The sequence below is a fragment of the Manis pentadactyla genome, chromosome Y (genome assembly GCF_030020395.1).
Source record: "Manis pentadactyla isolate mManPen7 chromosome Y, mManPen7.hap1, whole genome shotgun sequence".
Taxonomy (NCBI): domain Eukaryota; kingdom Metazoa; phylum Chordata; class Mammalia; order Pholidota; family Manidae; genus Manis; species Manis pentadactyla.
Window position 1 is genome coordinate 22662897 of NC_080039.1, and position 20179 is coordinate 22683075.

The 20179-nt window shown below is 36.8% G+C and overlaps 1 protein-coding gene across 1 annotated transcript in view; it reads left to right on the forward strand.

Annotated features, from left to right (window-relative positions):
* Window positions 1-20179, forward strand: part of LOC130682069 (probable ubiquitin carboxyl-terminal hydrolase FAF-X) — a 166434-nt gene that overhangs the window by 28937 nt on the left and 117318 nt on the right. Inside the window, 3 exon segments of the mRNA XM_057496199.1 lie at window positions 6711-6815; window positions 17102-17308; window positions 19611-19747. Of these exon segments, the coding sequence (XP_057352182.1) occupies window positions 6711-6815; window positions 17102-17308; window positions 19611-19747 (449 nt within the window).

Below are 20179 nucleotides of genomic sequence, written 5' to 3' on the forward strand. Positions count from 1 at the left end.
ATGGCTTACATTCAGGTCTTTAATCCATTCCGAATTTACTTTTATGTATGGGGTTAGACAGTGATCCAGTTTCATTCCCTTACATGTAGCTGTTCAGCTTTGCCAACACCAGCTGTTGAAGAGGCTGTCATCTCCCCATTGTATGTCCATGGCTCCTTTATCTTATATTAATTGACAATGTATGTTTGGGTTAATCTCTGGAGTCTGTATCCCGTTCCATTTGGGAAGCAAGATCCCCCCCCCACACACACTTATTTTTCTTCTCAGGATTGCTTTGGCTATCTGGGGACTTTTGTGCTTCCATATGAATTTTAGAACTATTTGTTCCAGTTCGTTGAAGAAGGCTGTTGGTTTTTTGATAGGGATTGCATTGAATCTGTATGTTGCTTTAGGCAGGATGGCCATTTTGACAATATTAATCTTTCCTAGACAAGTGCATGGGATGAGGTTCCATTGTTAATTTCTCTGAAGAGTGTCCTGTAGTTTTCATGCTATAGGTCTTTCACTTCCTTGGTTAAGTTTATACTAGGTAAATTTTTTCTTTTTGATGCAATTGTGAATGGAACTGTTTTCCTGATTTCTGTTTCTGCTATTTCATTATTAGTGTATAGGAAAGCAACAGATTATTTTGTGTCCTGCAACTTTGCTGAATTCAGATATTAGTTGTAGTAGTTCTGGAGTGGAGTTTTTAGGGGTTTTTATTTACAATATCATGTCATCTGCAAATAGTGACAGTTTGACTCCTTCTTTCCCAATCTGGATTCTTTGTATTTCTTTGTTTTGTCTGATTGTTATGGCCAGGACCTCCAGTACTGTGTTGAATGTCAGTGGGTAAAGTGGGCATCCCTGTGTTGTTGCCCATCTATTTCAGCTTTTCACTGTTAAGTATGATGTTGGCTGTGGGCTTATCATATATGGCTTTTATTGTGTTGAGGAACTTGCCCTGTTATATCGATTTTCTTGAGAGTTTTTGTCGTGAATGGATGTTGAGTTTTGTCAAATGCTCTTTCAGCTTCCATCAAAATGATCATGCTTTTTATCCTTCTTTTTGTTTCTGTGGTGGGTGATGTTGATAGACTTTCGAACGTTGTACCATCCTTGCATCCCTGAGATGATTCCCACTTGGTCGTGCTGTATGATCCTCTCGATGTATTTTTGAATTCTATTTGGTAATATTTTGTTGAGTATTTTTGCAGGTATGTTCATTGGGGATATGGTGTATAATTTTCTTCTTCTTTGCGGTGTTTGCTTGGTTGTGTGATTAGAGTGATTCGGTCTTCACAGACTGAGTTTGGAAGTATTCTGTCCTCTTCTATTTTTGGGAAAACTTTAAGGGGAATGGGTATTATGACTTCTCTGCATGTCTGATAAACTTGCGAGGTAAATCTATCTGGCCCAGGGGTTTTGTTCTTGGGTCGTTTTTTTGATGGCTGTTTCAATTTCTTTGCTGGTAAGTGGTCTGTTTAGACTTTCTCTTTCTTCCTTGGTCAGTCTTGGAAGGTTGTATTTTTCTAGGAAGTTGTCCATTTTTCTAGCTTTTCCAGCTTGTTAACATATAGATAGATTCTCATAGTATCCTCTAATGATTCTTTGTATTTCTGTGGGATCCGTCATGATTTTTCCTTTCTTGTTTCTGATTCTGTTTATATGTGTAGATTCTCTTTTTCTCTTAATAAGGCTGGCTAGGGGCTTACCTATTTTGTTTATTTTCTCAAAGAACCAGCCTTGGTTTCATTGATTTTTTTCCTATTGTTTTTATTCTTCTCAATTTTATTTATTTCTTCTCTGATCTTTATTATGTCACTCCTTCTGCTGACTTTGGGCCTCATTTGTTCTTCTTTTTCCAATTTTAATAATTGTTACTTTCAACTATTCATTTGGGATTGTTTTTCCTTCTTTAAAGTGGCCTGGATTGCTATATTATTTCCTCTTAGAACTGCCTTCTGTTTGTCCCACAGAAATTGAGGCTTTGTGCTGTTTTTTTGTCATTTGTCTCCATACATTACTTGATCTCTGTTTTAATTTGGTCATTGATCCAATGATTACTTAGGAGCATGTTGTTAAGCCTTCATGTGTTTGTGAGCCTTTTTGTTTTCTTTGTGCAGTTTATTTCTAGTTGTATACCTTTGTTGTCTGACAAGTTGGTTGTTAGAATTTCAGTCTTTTTTAATGTACTTTGGCTCTTTTTGTGGCCTAGTATGTGGTCTATTCTGGTAAATGTTCCATGAGAAGAATGTGTATCCTGCTGCTTTTGAGTGTAGCGTTCTGTAGACGTCTGTTAGGTCTATCAGCTGTTCTAGTGTGTTATTCAGCACCTCTGTGTCCTACTTATTTTCTGTCTGGTGGAACTGTCCTTTGGAGTGAGTGGTGTGTTGAAGTCTCCTCAAATGAATGCATTGCATTCTATTTCCTCCCTTAATTCTGTTAGTATTTGTTTCACATATGTTTGTGGTCCTCTATTGGGTGCATGTATGTTTATAATGGTTATATCCTCTTGATGGAGTGCCCCCTTTATCATTACGTAATGTCCTTCTTTATCTCTTGTTACTTTCTTTGTTTTGAGGTCTATTTTGTGTGATACTGTACTGCAATACCTGTTTTGTTCTCTCTGTTGTTTGTATGAAATATCTTCTTCCATCCCTTGACTTTTAGTCTGTGTATGTCTTTGGGTTTTCAGGGGAGTCTCATAAGCAGTATGTAGATGGGTCTGGCTGTTTTATCCATTCTCTTACTCTTTGTCTTTTGATTGGTGCACTCAGTCAATTAATATTTAGGGTCATTACTGAAAGACATGTACTTATAGCCATTGTAGGCTTTAGATCTGTGGTTACCAAAGGTTCAAGGGTAGCTTCTTTGCTATCTACCTGTCTGCCTTAACTTGCTTATTAAGCTGTTATAGACATAGTCTGATGGTTCTTGATTCCTCCCTTCTTACTTCTCATCCTCCATTCTTTATGTGTTAGGTGTTTTATTCTGTACTCTATTGTATTTCCTTTGCCTGCATTTGTGAGTCGATGATTTTATCTTTTGCCTTTACTTAGTATTTGTTTGGTGTACTTTCTTTGCTGTGATTTTATTTTCTCTGGTGACATCTTGTTAGCCTTAGGAGTGCTTCCATCGAGAGCAGTCCCTTTAAAATATCCTGTAGACGTGGTTTCAGCAGGCAGATTCCCTCAGCTTTTTCTTGTCTGGGAATTGTTTAATCCGTCCTTCATATTTAAATGATAATCGTGCTGGATACAGTATTCTTGACTCTAGGCCATTCTGTTTCATTACACTACATGTATCATGCCATTCTCTTCTGGCCGGTAAGGTTTCTGTTGAAAAGTCTGATGATGGCCTGATGGGTTTTCCTTTGTAGGTGACCTTTTTTCTCTCTCTGGCTGCCTTTAATACTCTGTCCTTGTCCTTGATCTTTGCCATTTTAATTATTATGTGTCTTGGTGTTGTCTCTCTTGGGTCCCTTGTTTTGGGAGTTCTCTGTGCTTCCATGCTCTCAGAGACTATTTTGTCTCCCAGTTTGGGGAAGTTCTCAGCAATTATTTCTTCAAAGACACTTTATTTCCCTTTTCTCTCTCTGCGTCTTTGGGTACCCCTTTAATGCAAACATTGTTCCGTTTGGCTTGATCACACAGGTCTCTTAATGTTCTTTCATTCCTGGAGATCCTTTTATCTCTCTCAGCCTCACCTTCTCTGTCTTCCTGTCCTCTGATTTCTATTCCATTAATGGCCTCTTGCACCTCATCCACTCTACTCTGAAGTCCTCCCAGAGATTCTTTTATTTCCGTATTCTACCTCCTAACGTGATCCTTTAGCTCCTGCATATTTCTCTACAGCTCCATCAGCATGGTTATGACCTTTATTTTGAATTCTTCTTCAGGAAGATTTGTTAAATCTATGTTCCCAGGCTCCCTCTCAGGGGTCGTCTTGGTAATTCTGGACTGGATCAAATTATTCTGCCTTTTCATGGCGGTTGAGGTAGTCATAGGCAGTTGGCGTGTTTGTGAGCTGGGAGAACAACGTCCCTTTCTGCGTCTTGCCGTCCTCCGCTGCCTGTGCCAGTTACCCGCACACGGGAAGCAGCTTCCAGTTTTATTTCCTGAGCCGCTGCGGGCGGGGCAGCTTTCAGTGCAGCCGTGATCCCCGCGGGGAGAGGCAGGCCCGCTGGGTGTGCTCTCCTGCAAGAATGGCGACCCTTCGCATCCTGTCCCGGCTTCCTCTGTCTGTGCTGGGCTGCCAAGCACAGGTGTGGCCTCTGAGTCTGGCTCGGGCAGCTGCAGGGGAGGGTCTGGGCATTTTCTGTGGGCGCGGCCGCTCCCAAGCCGCGCTCCTGCTGTGGTGCAGCCGTGCAGGGGGGTAATGGTCAGGAGGGTCTTTATCAGCATGAGGGGCTACAGAGCTTCACTGCCACCCAGGGGTTTAGGGCGCCTGGAGTTCCCTGGGATTCCCAGCTGGTGGTCTGAGTGCTGGGATGCTTCTGTCCAGCTGTGAGGCCCCTGTCTGTTTAAGACTTTCAAAAAGCACTCGCTTTTCTTTTGTCCCAGTGGCGCCAGCTGTGGGGACCTGCTCGCAGCTTTTCCTCTTTCGTTTTGCTAATACCCAGAACACCATTCAGTGTGTGTCTGCCCTCCCAATGTGGCTGACTAGGGCTGGGTGTTTAGCAGGCCTTGTCTTCCACCCCCTTCCCGCTCCGACTCCTCTCCTTCCGCCGGTGGGCTGGTGTGGGGAGAGCGCTCGTGTCCCGCCGGGCCGCGACTTGTGTCTTACCCCTTTCATGAGGTGCTGAGTTCTCGCAGATGTAGATGTAGCCTGACTGTGGTACTGTATCTTCTCGTCTCTCTTTTAGGATCAGTTATATTTGTTGTATTTTCAAAAACGTGTACGGTTTTTGGGAGGAGATTTCTGCTGCCCTATTCATGCTGCCTTCTTGGCTTCAACCCTCATTTGGTTCTTTTTTATCTTGTTGTTTTGTTTCAAGCCTATTCTTTATCTCCTCATTCAGTTTTCACTGTCTGTGTTTGGTTCTGAGTTAATAGAAAGCATCTCCAGTTGCAGGATAGTCCTCGTGCAGGGAAGGTCCCCTGAGCAAACTGCGGGTGCCTAGTGGTTTTAACTGGCTGGCTGTAGGCCTACTGAGCATGAGATGGGGGTGTCCTGATGTCAGGACTCTCAGTGCTTGTTGGAGGAGAACATGGTTGGAGGGGTCCAATCAGAGGGCTTCCTTAGTAGCTCCTGATGGAGTTCACTCTTTCAGGCCCAGGTACAGTCTCCCAGAAAGCCCTGCCTCTAGCTACTATTTCCTTGCATTGGGTGGAGCAGTGGCATGGCCATGTTCTCCATGGGTTTGTGGTGACTGGCCCACTCTGCTAGTGCAATCTCAAGTCCAGGTATGGCCTCCAGGGAAGCCTCACTTCTGTGGCTACTGGCTTTAGAGTTTTCATTCATCAGCATTGAGCACACAGAGGTAAGTGGCTCTAGGGAAGCCTCGCTTCTGCAGTTACGTGGCAGCGCCCACAGTGCAGCCCTGGCAAGATGCACTCTCCACTGCGTCTGGGTGTGGGTAGGGTCTGGGAAACCACCTAGACTGAATCTTGAAATTGTGCATGCCCCAGCCCTACTCCCCCACACCACTTTTGATGTGGGGAAGCAGTGCTAACAGTGACACTCACCAGATCTGATCCAGAGAGAATTTCACGCATTCTTCCACCAAACAGCAGGTGCTTTTCGTTCACTGGATTGGGGTTTTTTTTGCTTATCCTCTAGATGAACTTGAAATGTGACATCTTTCTGTGCCTCAGGACAGGGTTTGTGCCCAGTCCTCTGCGGGTCATTGCCATGGGGGTGAGGTTCCCTGCGTTACCATGTGTTCCTCTCTCCCGCTGTTTGTATTTGATTTTTCTGCCCCTGTTGTGGTGAAGCTGCTCACTTAGCCAGTCCTCCATACTTCCTGAAATTGAACCGCTCTGTATGTAGGTGAAGATTCAGTGTGAAGGTAGAAGAAGTAGATTCAAGGTCTCTCTGTGACACTATCTTCCCAGAAATCACTACAAAGAGTATTTTTAAGTGAAATGAATTTCCTCCATCCTGACACTCATCGTTAAAGGCTTAAGGAATGTATGTAGTATATATAGATTATAGCAATTACAAAGTGGTTATTTTTCTATTACAGTCCTGGAGTGAGAATACTGCTGTATTATAAATACTTACAGATTTTAACTTTTCACATGAACAGATAACCTTTGTTTTCAGAACTGCTAATGCATATTTATTTATCTTAATGGCAGGTGTTTTGGTGCATTGCTGATGAACTATGATTAAGCTGTAGGTTAAAAAGCTTTTTAATTTTTTAAGTAAAACCAATTAAATATTCTTGCCCTTATTTAACAGTTTTAAGTGTTCAGCTTATGTCAGTGCATTATTTTGCCTTATTGTCTCTTAATTTTTAAAAAAGGAGTCTATAATAAACTCTTACCTGAATTCTTAAAGTACATTGCTCTTCATATGAAGAAATTGAGTATATAAGGAGTAGAAGAGACAGCTCTGAAGCATTAAAAATACTAGAAATTCTGTTAAAATCTCACATGAAAGAGTTACGAATACTTCATTAATTAGTAGACATTAACACAGTAAAGCTCCTATTGGTTTTATTGGAATTCAAGTGTTACACGATTTGTTTGCCTTTACTTATCGTGGTTTTGTTTTTTCAATAGGCAGGGAAACATGAAGCCATTGTGAAGAATGTACATGACCTACTGGCAAAGTTGGCTGGGAATTTTTCTCCAGAACAACTTGATCATCTTTTTGATTGCTTTAAGGTTGTAGTTTTAAATAATGAAGAACTACCATATAATTTTAAGTAGAATTCATTAAGCAGACATATCGTGTGTTTAGTTAAACCAATCATCTCTCGTGAAGACTTGGTTGTTGTGTATTACCAGCACAAAGACAGAATCATAAACATTTTTCATTCAGGTTACTTTAAATTCTTACGGCAATGATTCATTTTTACTTTTGATTAAAATAAACTGTAGAAAAACATGGAAATGTTTCTTTTAGTGGAAAGGGACATCTGATACAAATACAGAGTGAGGCAGAATGGTCTTTGGGGTAATGTACTCAGGCATATAGAGGCCAGAGTCAGAAAAAAGTCCAAGAGTCTCTGAGGTCACATTTGCATTGATATAAGGGGCCAATAGCCTTTTCTTTTTTTTAATTTTAACTCTTTTTTAACTCTCTCTGATTGTTAAGATTTGGACAATTTGTGGATCAAGAACATAAAATTATATGTCATTGCTCATGAATCTCTGTAACCGTAGGCATTAGAATCACTATGATTTTTGTTGAAATAACAATTACATTGCTGTTGGCAATTTAAGTTTGTGCAGTCACATGAGAAAAGTTTGGCATTATCTCTTAGCATGTATGTTCTTGTGTCCTATTACAAAACTGTTAGATTTCTGAATATATACCTTGATGAACTTACATTATATGTACCACGGTACATGTTCAGTAGTTTCTATCGGTGAGTTTTTTGTATGAACCCCAAAATGAAAGGAACTCAGATGTCTGTAAGTAATGATATAGTGTAATGTAATAATGGAATGCTACCAACCATGAAAATTAATACTGAATAGCAACTCAGCAAATGAAAGAATCTTAGTACATGTGATGAAATCTGTACATATATTTTAATCCACTGGGGTTTATGATAGGTAGGCAAGGAAATCAGTATTGGGAAGTTATTGTGTAACTCTAAATGTTAATTTCTGAGATAACTTCTGAAATGGTGTATCAGTAATGGCCATAAGGACAGAAGGAGTGAGTGGTGGCAAGTCCTCCTCTTTGTATGTCAGAAATTCTCAAGATGGTATAAGTATAACCTTAATAAAAATTCCATTATCTGTTCATGCCCTTTTGTCTTACCAATTGTTGAACACGTATTATTAAGTAAGCATCATATTTTTTTGATATCGTTAATGTACAATTACTTGAACATTATGGTTGCTAGACTCCCCCTATTATCAAGTCCCCCCCACATACCCCATTACAGTCACTGTCCATCAACGTAGTAGGATGCTAGAGAATCACTACTTGTCTTCTCTGTATATACTGCCTTTCCCTTGTCCCCCCTGCTACATTATGTGTAAGCATTTTATTTTTAAGTGTTGATAAATCTGGTGATTCATACTACCAAATAAATGTTTTATTGTGTAGATACGACACATCTTACCCATTCATCATCTGATCAATATTTGGGTATTTTCCATTTTTTGGTAATTATAAATAATGGTGTGAATGTTACTGTACACATTTTTGTGTGGACATAGGTCCTCAGTTCTCTTGGAGATATAATAGTAGAATTGCTAGATCATGTAGTAACTAAACAGAATATTTTTGAGGAATTGCTAAGCTCTTTTCCAAGCTGTTGGTCTCATTTTACATTCCCAACAGTGTATGACGGTTTCAGTTTTTTCTCATCATTGACAATGCTTGTTATTGTCGTTTTTATTTTTACCATCCTCATGAAGTAGAACAGCTACCTCATTGTAGTTTAGATTTGCTTTTCGTTAAAGGCTGGTGATGTTAAATATATTATGTGTTTATTAGTTATTTGAAAGTCATCTCTGACAAATTCCAGTCCAAATCATTTAGTTATTTCTTTTTATTTTTTATTCAAAACAATCCTTTATACATTCTGTATACAAATCCCTTATATCATGATTTGCGATATTATCCTTTACAGGTTAGGTTACAAAGTGTCTTTCCACTTTCTTTATGTTCTTTTCATTACATAAGTTAAAACTTCTTTTTCAGGTGAATTTCACGTAACATAAACTTAACCATTTTAAAATGTACAATTCAGTATAATTTAGTACATTCAGTGTTGTGTGAGCACTCTTCTTTTGTCAAGTTCTAAAATGTTTTCATCACCCCAGCCATTTATCTTTCCACCCTTTCTTTTCCTGCTCATGGAAAAAAAGCAATCTGCTTTCCATCACTGAAAATAGAACGTTTTCATTTTCATGAAAACGAATTAAATTTCTTTTCAATCTGTATTTTTTTTGGTCACTTGTGCTTTAGTTTCATATTTAAGATGCCATTGCCTATAGCTTCACAGACTTTAAAAGGTGTTTTCTAATAAGTGGTTTTAGCTTTTACATTTAGGTCTATATTCCATTTTTAATTAATTTCTTGGATATGTCATGTGAATATCCTTTTGCATGTGAATATATTCAGGTATCCCAGCAACATTTGTTTAAACAGACTATTCTTACAAGAACTTCCCATCTAAAGTCAGTTAATCATAGTTACAAGGGTTTTATTTCTGGGTTTTTTTGTTATGTTTTTTCTGTTTTTTCTTATTCTATTTTAACACTAATCTCTGTGTTATGATTTTAGCACCACACTGATTCAGTTACATAACTGTAGAACGTTTTCAAGGTAGGAAGTGTTTCTTCTCTTTATTCAAGTTTATTCTCATGAATAAAACATTAAAAGAAACGAGTAAATGATTTTGGATAGAAACTTTTTCAGAGATGACACTCAAACTTTTCCTTTTTAAGTCCATTTTGCCTAGTGTAGGTCTTTTGACTTTGTATTTTTTTAAATTAGCTTGTCAACTTCTGCACAGAGGTTAGGTGGGATATTTAGAATAAGATTTTTGGAAATTAGCTTGCATTGTATTGCCATTGTAGTAATAGTAGTCTGCCAGCTCATGAATATGCACAATTTTTGCATTTATTTAGAGGTGTTTTTCCATTTACTTAGGACTTCAATTTCTTTCAGCAATGCCTTTTTAGAATTCACCCCATTTTTGTTAAATTTCTAGTGAAGTAATTTACTGTTTTTGATGTTACCTGTAAGTGGAAGTAGTTTCTTCAGTCTTAAACTGTTCTTACTCTGTATATAGAAAACACACCCCTTACAAAGAAATATTGTTGATTTTTTAAAAATTCATTTTGTGTCCTGCAACCATTATATTTACTACTTCTGATAGATTTTTTTTGAATGGATTCCCTAGATTTTCAATGTGCAAGATCAAATCATTAGCGAATAGAAAGTTTTACTCCCTCCTTTCCAGTCTGGGCACCCTTTTGTTTTCCCTTGCCTGATTATCCTGACTAGAACATAATAGCACATTGTTGAAAGAAGTAGCAAAGTGGGCGTTCTTGATGTTAGTCAGAAAGCTGACAGTCTTTTGCCGTTAGTTATAATGTTAGTTGTGGGGGCTTTGTAGATGTCATTTATCAGATTTAGGAAATTCCCTTCTGTACCTAATTTATTATTTTAATCATGAAAAAGTGTTGCATTTAGTCAGTTGCCTTTCTGTATCTACTGTGATGTATGGACTTTTTGTCTTTGTCCTATGTTTACATTGATCTTTGTATATTCAAAGTGTTACACTTCTGGAATAAATCTTACTTGTTGTGATGCATAATCCTCTTCTGTGTTGGTGGATTTAATTTGTGAGTAATTTATTGAGGGCATATTTAGATTTTTAAGAAACTGTCAAACTGTTCAGCAGAGTAGCTATAATATCGCACCCATATTATGAATGATCCATTTTCTCCACATCTTTCTGAGAATTTGAGGTTGTCGCCCTTTTTTTCTTTATTCTCATAGATGAGTTAGAAATATCATAGTTAAATTATATTTCCTTAACGGCCAGTATGTTAAAATACTTCCTTACTGTGTGCTGAATCTTTAGTGAAATACTTCTGCATGTCATTTTCCTGTTTTCTAATTGGGTTGCTTGTTTACTCACTGTTGAATTTACAGAGGTCTTATTCTATTCCAAGGCCTAGTTGTTCATTAGATACCTGGTATGCAAATATTTTTTCGCAGTCCTTAGGTTGTGTTTTCATCCTCAAGATCTTTTTCCAGCAAAAGTTCTTAATTTTAAGGAAGTTTAATTTATATCCCCTTACGTTATGTTAGAGGATCACACTTCTGGTGTCACAACTAAGAATTTACAGCCTTCCTGTAAATACCAAAGAATTTCCCCTATGTTGTTTTTCCTGAAAGTATTGCCGTTTTACAGTTTAATATGATTGATTATGAACTGGTTTTGTTTATATGTAAGACTTAGGTTGCAGTTCATTTTGTTAGTCCCCTATGTATCTGTAGTTGTTATAGTACCATTTAGTGAAAAGCTTTCATTGCACCTGTGTTTATTTACCTGTGCACCTTTGTCAAATGTTAACTGAGCGTGTTTGTATGGAACTATTTCTGGGTTCTTTGTTTTGTTTCATTCGTCTGTCTCCATACCACGTGGGTCCTGTACAGTGTTAAAGGGAAGTAGGTAAAGCAGACGTCTTTTTTGTCTTAGGGAGATTGAAAGCATTGGTGTTTCACTATTGAAAATAATGTTAGCTGTATTTTTTTTATGGATGCCTTTCATCAGATTGAGGAAGTTCCCATCCATTTGTATTTTATGAGAGTTTTTGTCATGAGCGGTTTTGTCAGATTTCTTTTTTCTACATTGATAGAAATGATTGTATCATTTTTTTATTTTTGCTGCTAATGCAGTGGATTGTACTAATTGTTTTTCAATTACGGAATCAGTATTGCATCCCTGGAATAAGCCACTCTTGGTCATGCTGCATTATTTTTATATGTTGTTGAGTTCTGTTTACTAACATTTTTTTGTTACATACATATGTTACATAATATAACACATTGTTATGGACTTTTACATGTGTATTCATGAGAGGCACAGTCTGTAGTTTTCTTTTTTTGTGTTTAAGTGAAGAAGTGTTTTTTTCCTCTTACATTTCTGGGAGAAATTATGAGCAACAGTGTTACTTCTTTAAGTGTCAAGTAGAATTTTTCAGTAGAGCTACCTGTTACTGGTGATTTTGTTTCCGGGAGTTTTAAAATCATGCATTTAATTTCCTTAGTAGTGCTAGTTCTACAGTTGTCTTGTATTGGTTGATATGTCGTAACTGTGTTTTCCAGTGATGTGATTGATTTCATGTAAATTGACAGTTACAGTTGTTGGGTTCTTTCCAGCACTCACTCCCTATTATCTTACCATATCTGCCACAGTCTATAGGGGCATATCTCTTGTTTCATTCTTGATTTTGTTACTTGTGTTATCTCTGTTTTTTACTTTGTTTTTTACCTTTGTTCACCATGCTAGAAGTTTGTCAGATTATTGATCCTTTCAGAGAACCAAGTCTTTATTTCATTAGTTTTCTCAATTTTTATTTTCAACTCTATTCGTTTTTGTTCTCCTCTTTTACATTTCCTTCCTACTTCTTGTTTCAGGTTTTATTTTGTTCTTTTCCAGTGTTCTTAAAGTGGCTTTGATTATTCATTTAAGCATTTCCTGTGTTCTCATATATGGATTTAATTCTATATGTTTCCCCCTTGCCACTGCTTTCATAATTGCATATATTTTATGTAAATTTTGCTGCATTTGATTTTCACTTATAGTTTATTATGTTTTTAAACTCTATTAAGGCATCTCTTGAACAACACAGAACTATGTTAGTTTCAAGTATTAGAATATTTTTCTGTCATCTTTTCGTTTATTGAGTTATAGTTTGATTCCAGTGTGGATGGAGACACAGTTTTACTTCCATTCTGTTAAGTTTGTTAGTGTTTGTTTTATCACCCAGGATATCATCTGTCTTGGTATGTTTCCTGTGGGTACTTTGAAAAGAAGTTGTATTCTACTATGGATGAGTGCAGTGTTTCTGTATATGTCAAGTAAATCCTGTTGGTGGATGGGTTTTTTAGTTCTTAAGTGTTTTTGCTGATATTCTGTCTAGTAGTTGTGTCAGTCACTTAGAAAGGGAAGTTGATTTTCTGCCTCTCATTATGAATTTGCCTGTCATTTCCTTTGAATTATGTCAGGTTTTGCTTCACATATTTTGCATCATACACATATTTGGTAATTACACATTTAGGTTTGCCGTGTCTTATTGATGCACTGACCCATTTCCAATAGATACGTGTCCCGTGCATTCTCTTGATAATTTTTTTACTCTAAAACATGTTTGATACTGATATAGCCACTCCTGCTCTCCTTTAATATTTAAGTATCTTTTTCCAATCTTTTACTTTGAGCTTGCCTCAGAATCTTTTCATTTTACAAAATAAAGAACCTCTGTTAATCTTTGCCGTAGACCATGTGTACTTCCTAGTGATGGATGAATTGTGAGGGCTTAAGCTTATTTTTGGTCTTCTGTGTCCTCTGTTATTCATTTCATCTTTATAGTCCACCCATCCTGAGTTAAGTATCCATTTTTTAAATTTCCGTTATGTTTTGTTTTTTTTCTCGATGGCCTTGCAGAATTTGTATGGCTGCTTTAACATCTTTAATAATTGTAACATCTTGTCACTTCACTTTAACATGTGTCATTCACCTTTTTTTCATTCAGTTTAACATCTTCCTGATTCTTGTTATGTTGAGTAACTTAGAACCGAAAGTGAAAGTTTTTTTTCCTCTAATGAGACTACGAGGACATTTAAACCTTCTGTTTTAACTGTTTTTTTTTTCTGATACCACCAAGGCAGGGGAAGAGGAGAAATTCCCTTTTGTTACTGTCTGTCAGATAGAGCTCTGAGTTCCTCTCTCATCCTCCCTGTTTCTTAGGTCGACCATTCCTTGCTCCTGGGCCAGAAGGAAGTTCAGACTCCCTGTGTGTTCCATGGTGGGGGTGTTCTTATTACTGCTGAGCCACAGTAAATGTCCTGACTGTCCACCAGGCCTTCTTTGACATCACTCAAAAGTAAGGGCTTCTTGTTACTTTTGGCTGGCAGAAGAAATTCTCCCTACTTGGGCTTCTCTTTTATCACTCAGGTGTTGGGATACTTTGTTTAAAGTCTTATGAAGTGTAGGTTCCCCACTCAACTTTTTGTGGTGTAGGTGGGTAATGGTCATAATTTTTTCTGTATCATTTGTCGGGATAGGATATTTGTTTTCTATCATACCGTGTTGCCCCTTTCTTGGTTCTTTGACTATACAGGTGTCTTGTGGCGGGGAGGTGCCAGTGGCGGTGGGTGGCTCTTACATCATCTGCATGCATCAGTGTTTCCATATTGCTGGCTTCTTCCAACTTCAAGACCATGGTATTTGAAACAAAAGAAAATCCAGGGAAGTCAACGACCTTGTTCCTCAGATTTTGAAGTCCTAACTATTCTGCTTGCTTTTCTCTGGTTTACAGATTATATTTGTTTATGTATAATTCCCAGATTTTTAAGTTGTGTTTAGTGGGAGAATATTTTGTTTTCTCCAACACAAAAGTATTTTTTTTCTGGGGGGGGTCATTTTAAAGATTATTCTTGGTCAACAATTTAGAATTTTTCAAACTTCTTTTCTTCATGTTCGCTTTTGTTAAAAAAGTTTAAAAAGTTCATGAACATGTCTCTCCAGGCAAGGGAAACAAAAGCAAAAATGAACAAGTGGGACTATATCAAGCTGAAAAGCTTCTGTACAGCAAAGGATACCATCAGTAGAACAAGAAGACATCCTAGAGTATGGAAGAATATATTCATAAATGATGTATCCAATAAGGAGTTGACATCCAAATGATGTAAACAGCTCACACAACTCAGCAAACAAAAAACAAATAATCCAATTTAAAAATGGGCAGAAGCAAGAATGGACTAACAGTTACCAAAGGGAGAGGGAATGGGGAGGATGGATGGGAAGGGATGGATCAGGGGGAGCATTACAATTAGCATACATAGTGTAGCAGGAGGGGACACATAAAAGGCAGACAGTACATACAGAGAAGACAAGTAATGACGCTATAGCATCTTACTATGCTCATGGACAGTGACCGTAATGGGGAATGTGGGGGGGCCTTGATAATAGAGGGAGTCTAGTAACCATAATGTTGTTCAAGTAATTGTACATTAATGATACCAAAAAAAATGTAGGCAGAGGATCTGAACAGAAACTTCTCCAAAGAAGAAATTCAGGTGGCCAACAGGCACATGAAAATATGCTCCACATGGCTAATAATCAGAGAAATGCAAATTAAAACCACAATGAGATACCACTTCACACCAGTTAGGATGGCCAACACAGAAAAGACTAGGAACAACAAATGCTGGCAAGAATGCAAACAAAGGGTTACCCTGCTACACTGCTGGTGGTAATGTAAATTAGTTCAGCCATTGTGGAAAGCAGTATATATGGTGGTTCCTCCAAAAACTCAAAATAGAAATAACCATTTGACCATGAATTCCACTCCTAGGCACTTACCCTAAGAATGCCGCAGTGCAGTTTGAAAAAGAGAGATGCACCCCTATGTTTATCGCAGCACTATTTACAATAGCCAAGAAATGGAGGCAACCCCTACGTGTCCATCAGTAGATAAATGGATAAAGAAGATGTGGTACATATACACACAATAGAATATTATTCAGCCATAAGAAGAAAACAAATCCTACCATTTCAACAAGATGGATGGAGCTAGAGGGTATTATGCTCAGTGAAAAAAGCCAGGCGGAGAAAGACAAGTACCAAATGGTTTCACTCATCTGTGGAGTATAAGAACAAAGAAAAAATTGAAGTAACAAAACAGCAGCAGGCTCACAGAACCCAATAATGAACTAACAGTTGCCAAAGGGAAAGAGACAGGAGGATGGGTGGGAAGGAAAGGATAAGGGGGAAAAAGAGGGCATTACGATTAGCATGCATAATTTAATTCGGAAGGGACACGGGGAAGGCAGTATAACGCAAAGACAAGTAATGATTCTGTAGCATCTTACTGCACTGATGGACAGTGACTATCATGGGGTATGTGCTGGGGACTTAATAATAGGGGGAGTCTAGCAACCACACTGTTGCTCATGTAACTGCATTAATGATTCCAAAATAAATAAAAGTTTAAAAGGCCTATTGCTTTATGGGTCCACCCTGTTTCTCAACACAAACTTTTCCCAGTTTATTTTTATTGTAAAATACATATGCCATAAACTTCACCATCTTAAACATTTAATGTACAGTTCATTTGTAAATATGTTCATAATGCTGTAAATACGTTCATAGTGTTACGCAACCATTACCACCATCCATCTCTGTGGCTCTTTTCATCCAGTTAAACTGATTATTTTATTCATTAAATTAATGTTAATGCACCAATTTCACTCTCACTATGCTTTGACAGCCCTCTGGTTTGACTATATGATTTTGACTTCTGTAATAAGTACCTCATGTAAGTAGAATTACACAGTATTTATTTTTGTGGATGGCTTATTTCACTGAGCATGATGTCCACAAGTTTGACCCATGTTTGTAGCACATACGAGAATTTCCTCCCATTCAAAGTGATTAATATTCCATTTATGGATATGCCACATTTTGCATATCCAATATTCTCTTGATGGATACCATGTTTTAGTCGCTGTGCATAAAAAATCCTGCTGTTCAACACTGGTGTAAAGATGTTTCCTTGAGACCCTGCTTTCCATACTTTTGGTTGTTTACACAGATTTGGAATTGCTGGGTCATAACATAATAGTTTCTAATTTTTTGAGGAACTATACTGTCTTCTATACCACTGCCATTTTACATTCCCACCAACAGTGGCCAAGAGTTCTATTTCCTCCACATCGTTGAAAACACTTGTTTTCTGTTTGTTTTCTTTAATAGTAGCCCGGCTGATGGGTGTAAGGTAATATCTCATTGTAAGTTTGATTTGCATTTCCCTAATGATCAGTGATTTTAAGCGTCTTTTCATCTGCTTATGAGCCTTTTGTGTATCTTTGGAGAAATGTCTGTTAAGTCCTCTGCCTGGTTGTGTTTATCAATCGGTTTATGTTTTTTGTTGCTGAATTTTAAGACTCCTAAACATTTTGTATCAGGTATTCTTTTTCATCCTTTCAAAGTGCAGTTTTGAAGTTAGTAGTTATAAGAGTTTAAGTTGTAAATAGAGATCTTCTTTTTTTTCCTGGAAGTTCGATCCTTCTGTCCCATGAGTACTGTCCTGAAGAGACTTGGGTAGTGTTCAGTTATACACTTAATTTGTTTTTGGATGTTATGAATTCAGTATACTTTATTGAAAGCCATGTAATTAAAGCAGTGTTGATATAAATATATGCATGAATTTGATATTTATGTAATTCAAGTATTTTCTTCTAGGCAAGTTGGATAAATGCAAGTAAAAAGCAACGTGAAAAGCTACTTGAGCTGATAAGTCGTCTTGCAGAGCACGGTGAAGATGACATGTTGGCACAGAAGGTGTTGAACCTTCTTTGGAATCTGGCCCACAGTGATGATGTGCCTCTAGACATCATGGACCTTGCTCTTAGTGCCCACATAAAAATACTAGATGATAGTTCTTCCCAGGTATGGGAGTGTTTTCTTTGCTCATTTTTTTTCTGACTTTCTTCCCTCCCAATTAGGATGACTTCTTGAGAGGATAGTGCCATTAATTTTGTTCCTAAAATAATTTTGAAGAATTAACATTTATCATAAACGTCTGGCTTCCTCTCACTTTTTCAGTAAGTTTTCTTATCATTCACTAAGTGTGTATCACCTTGCTAAAAGGATCTGTATAGATAAAACAACTGTATAAGTTGTTTTAAATGTACGATGGTGAACTAGAATCATGAAGTGGTAGTCAGTAGTGACTTTGGAGGTAAGGTAGATTATGGCTGAAAAGAAGTCCATAAAATTAACGAAACTCCAAATAGAGCTTTTTCCCTATGGGCAAATCACAACAGCTTTATGCCTTTTTTTTTTTTTTTTTTGCTAATTTTATGTGTTTTTATACTAATTTTACTTACATTCTTTGACTTTCTCCTGGATTTCTATCTGTGGTTTTCCATCCTACTAACAGGTGGATTAAATAATTTAGTAAAGATGATATGTTCCCTTAAAAAAAAAACGACTGGGCAGTTCTCTGCTTTCAGTTGGACTTGAATTTAATCATGGTCAAGATACAGTTCTCGGGTTTTGAAAACCGGATAGTTGTGAGGGTTCAGAAGTATTTCCTGAACTGAATGACTTAATCAGAAATATGTCATACGTACACACGCACATATAGACATAGATAGGTGAATGAACTCAAAGAATAGCTTTACCTGGCATATTAAAATCCCTTAAGATGTCACTTACAGTTTGTGGGCCAGTAAGTCCTGTTGATATAAACAAATTTATTTCAGTTCTGAAGATACAAACTAAAATTTACCAACTTGTCCTTTACAGATAGATTAAAAACAGGGAGCTTCATAGTTGTCAGCAATACATTGTATTATTTGCAATAATTCATGTAGAGTTTCAAATTTTTCGAAGGAAAAAAATTCAATCGTTTTATCAGATGATAGTGTTAACACTGTACTTGATTTACACTGTTTATGAATGTGAATCAAAGCAAAATACTTGGTATAAACCCTGAACTGTTACTTCCTCCTTACATTTCTTATTCGTATCATTGCCTTAACACGGTGCCTTACACATTGCCCCATTATTAAGTACTGGGTTTCATGGAATTTAATAAAAGTGTTTTGCTTTTTTCATCTTCAGCCTTCATTCGTCTTTGTTACGGAAAACCAATAAATACATCGTTCTCTTTGCTATCAAGCCCAAGATGCTTTTAAGAGCCATGACAAATTTAATATTCATGTATAAATATTTTTAAATTCATAAAGATGTGCAGAATTCAACTCCACTCAGTATTTTCACATCCAGATGTTTTTCTCTGGGAAATGGTGTGAAGACACCACAATATTTGTGGACGTAGACATTCTTTACTGTTCATACAGTGAAAAATGGAAACCACTTAAAATCATGAATTGTACTCTGTAGTATATATTGTGGCCGTTAAAATGACTATTGATGTCCATAGTATTTAATGAAAACACTTATAGTATGGACCTTATTTTGTTTCTAAAAACAGACGTACAAGTGTTTGTAAAATATTCTTCCAGGGAAGGTGTTAAATGAACATACAGAACTGTCTTTTCCCCCATGCATGTATGCACAAAAACAGAATCATTACAGTTAAAATTTTGTTAGGTACTGAAATCTGAATTTCTGATTACTAGTGATCTTAGGTAAAAATCTGGAAGGAGGTAAATAAACCATGGCAGAATATTAGAAATGAACTTAGTCTTTTAATATTCTTAGTTTTTCTTTAGGTGATTACTTACACTTATTTTCTCTAACATTGTTTGTATATTGGTTTGTTTTTATTTTAATGATTTTTTTCCTTTCAAAATTATACTGTGACTTTATTGATGAAATACACATTTCATTGATCTTTGTTCTTTTTAGGAAAACAGGCTAACGCCAATATACATGTTTTTGCTCAGTTTTATGAGTAAAAATGATATATCCACATTTTACGATTTGTTTTCAAAATCAAATATTTTGTTAATGTGCCTAAATTCTTGGGATTTATGTTTTGGTAGATAGATTTCTGAATTCATGGATCACTGAATTTGTATAGTAGTGTTTTACATTGTGGAAGTTGAGTGAAAGTTTCAAAATAAGAACATACTTAAAGCGTTCTGTTTGAACCAACATCATAATTTTTGTGATGCTTAGCCGAGAGGTTTTTCTACTTTGTAACTCTCAGAGTAATTTGAAATTAGAGTTATGTTAAATACTGGTCCATATAATCATAACTTTTTGTTTGTTGTATAAGGATCGAGACACACAGAAGTTGCAGTGGATAGATCGCTTCATAGAAGAACTTTGCACAAATGACAAGTGGGTGATACCCGCACTGAAACAAATACGAGAAATTTGTAGTTTATTTGGTGAAGCCCCTAAAAATTTGAGGTAAGACTTTTCATACAGAAAATTTTCTGAATTTTTATGTTCTGTTGAAACAGATATTAGTGAAAACAAATTTTAAGGAAGCAAGTGTAGGAGAACAAGAAACTTAATGAAGGTTTGAAACAAAACAACAGTTCTTGATTGTGTTCATTTTTGTATTTTATGCCACAAAAGTGACATACTCAGGTTACATAACAATTCAGTATCAGAGTCAAGATTTCGCCGTGGACTCTTCATTCAAATTGTCTTGAACTTCCAGCAGTTAATGCCATACATTGTTTTTGTATGGGTTGTATTCATCTCGACTCCTCATTTCATATTAACATTTCTCCCAGTTTTCTTTCCTTGGCCCAGTACGCATTCTTAGCCCACATGAAAGTATTTCACACAGTCCCTTATTATTCTTTAATTGGTCTACTCTTCTTGTATTTCTCA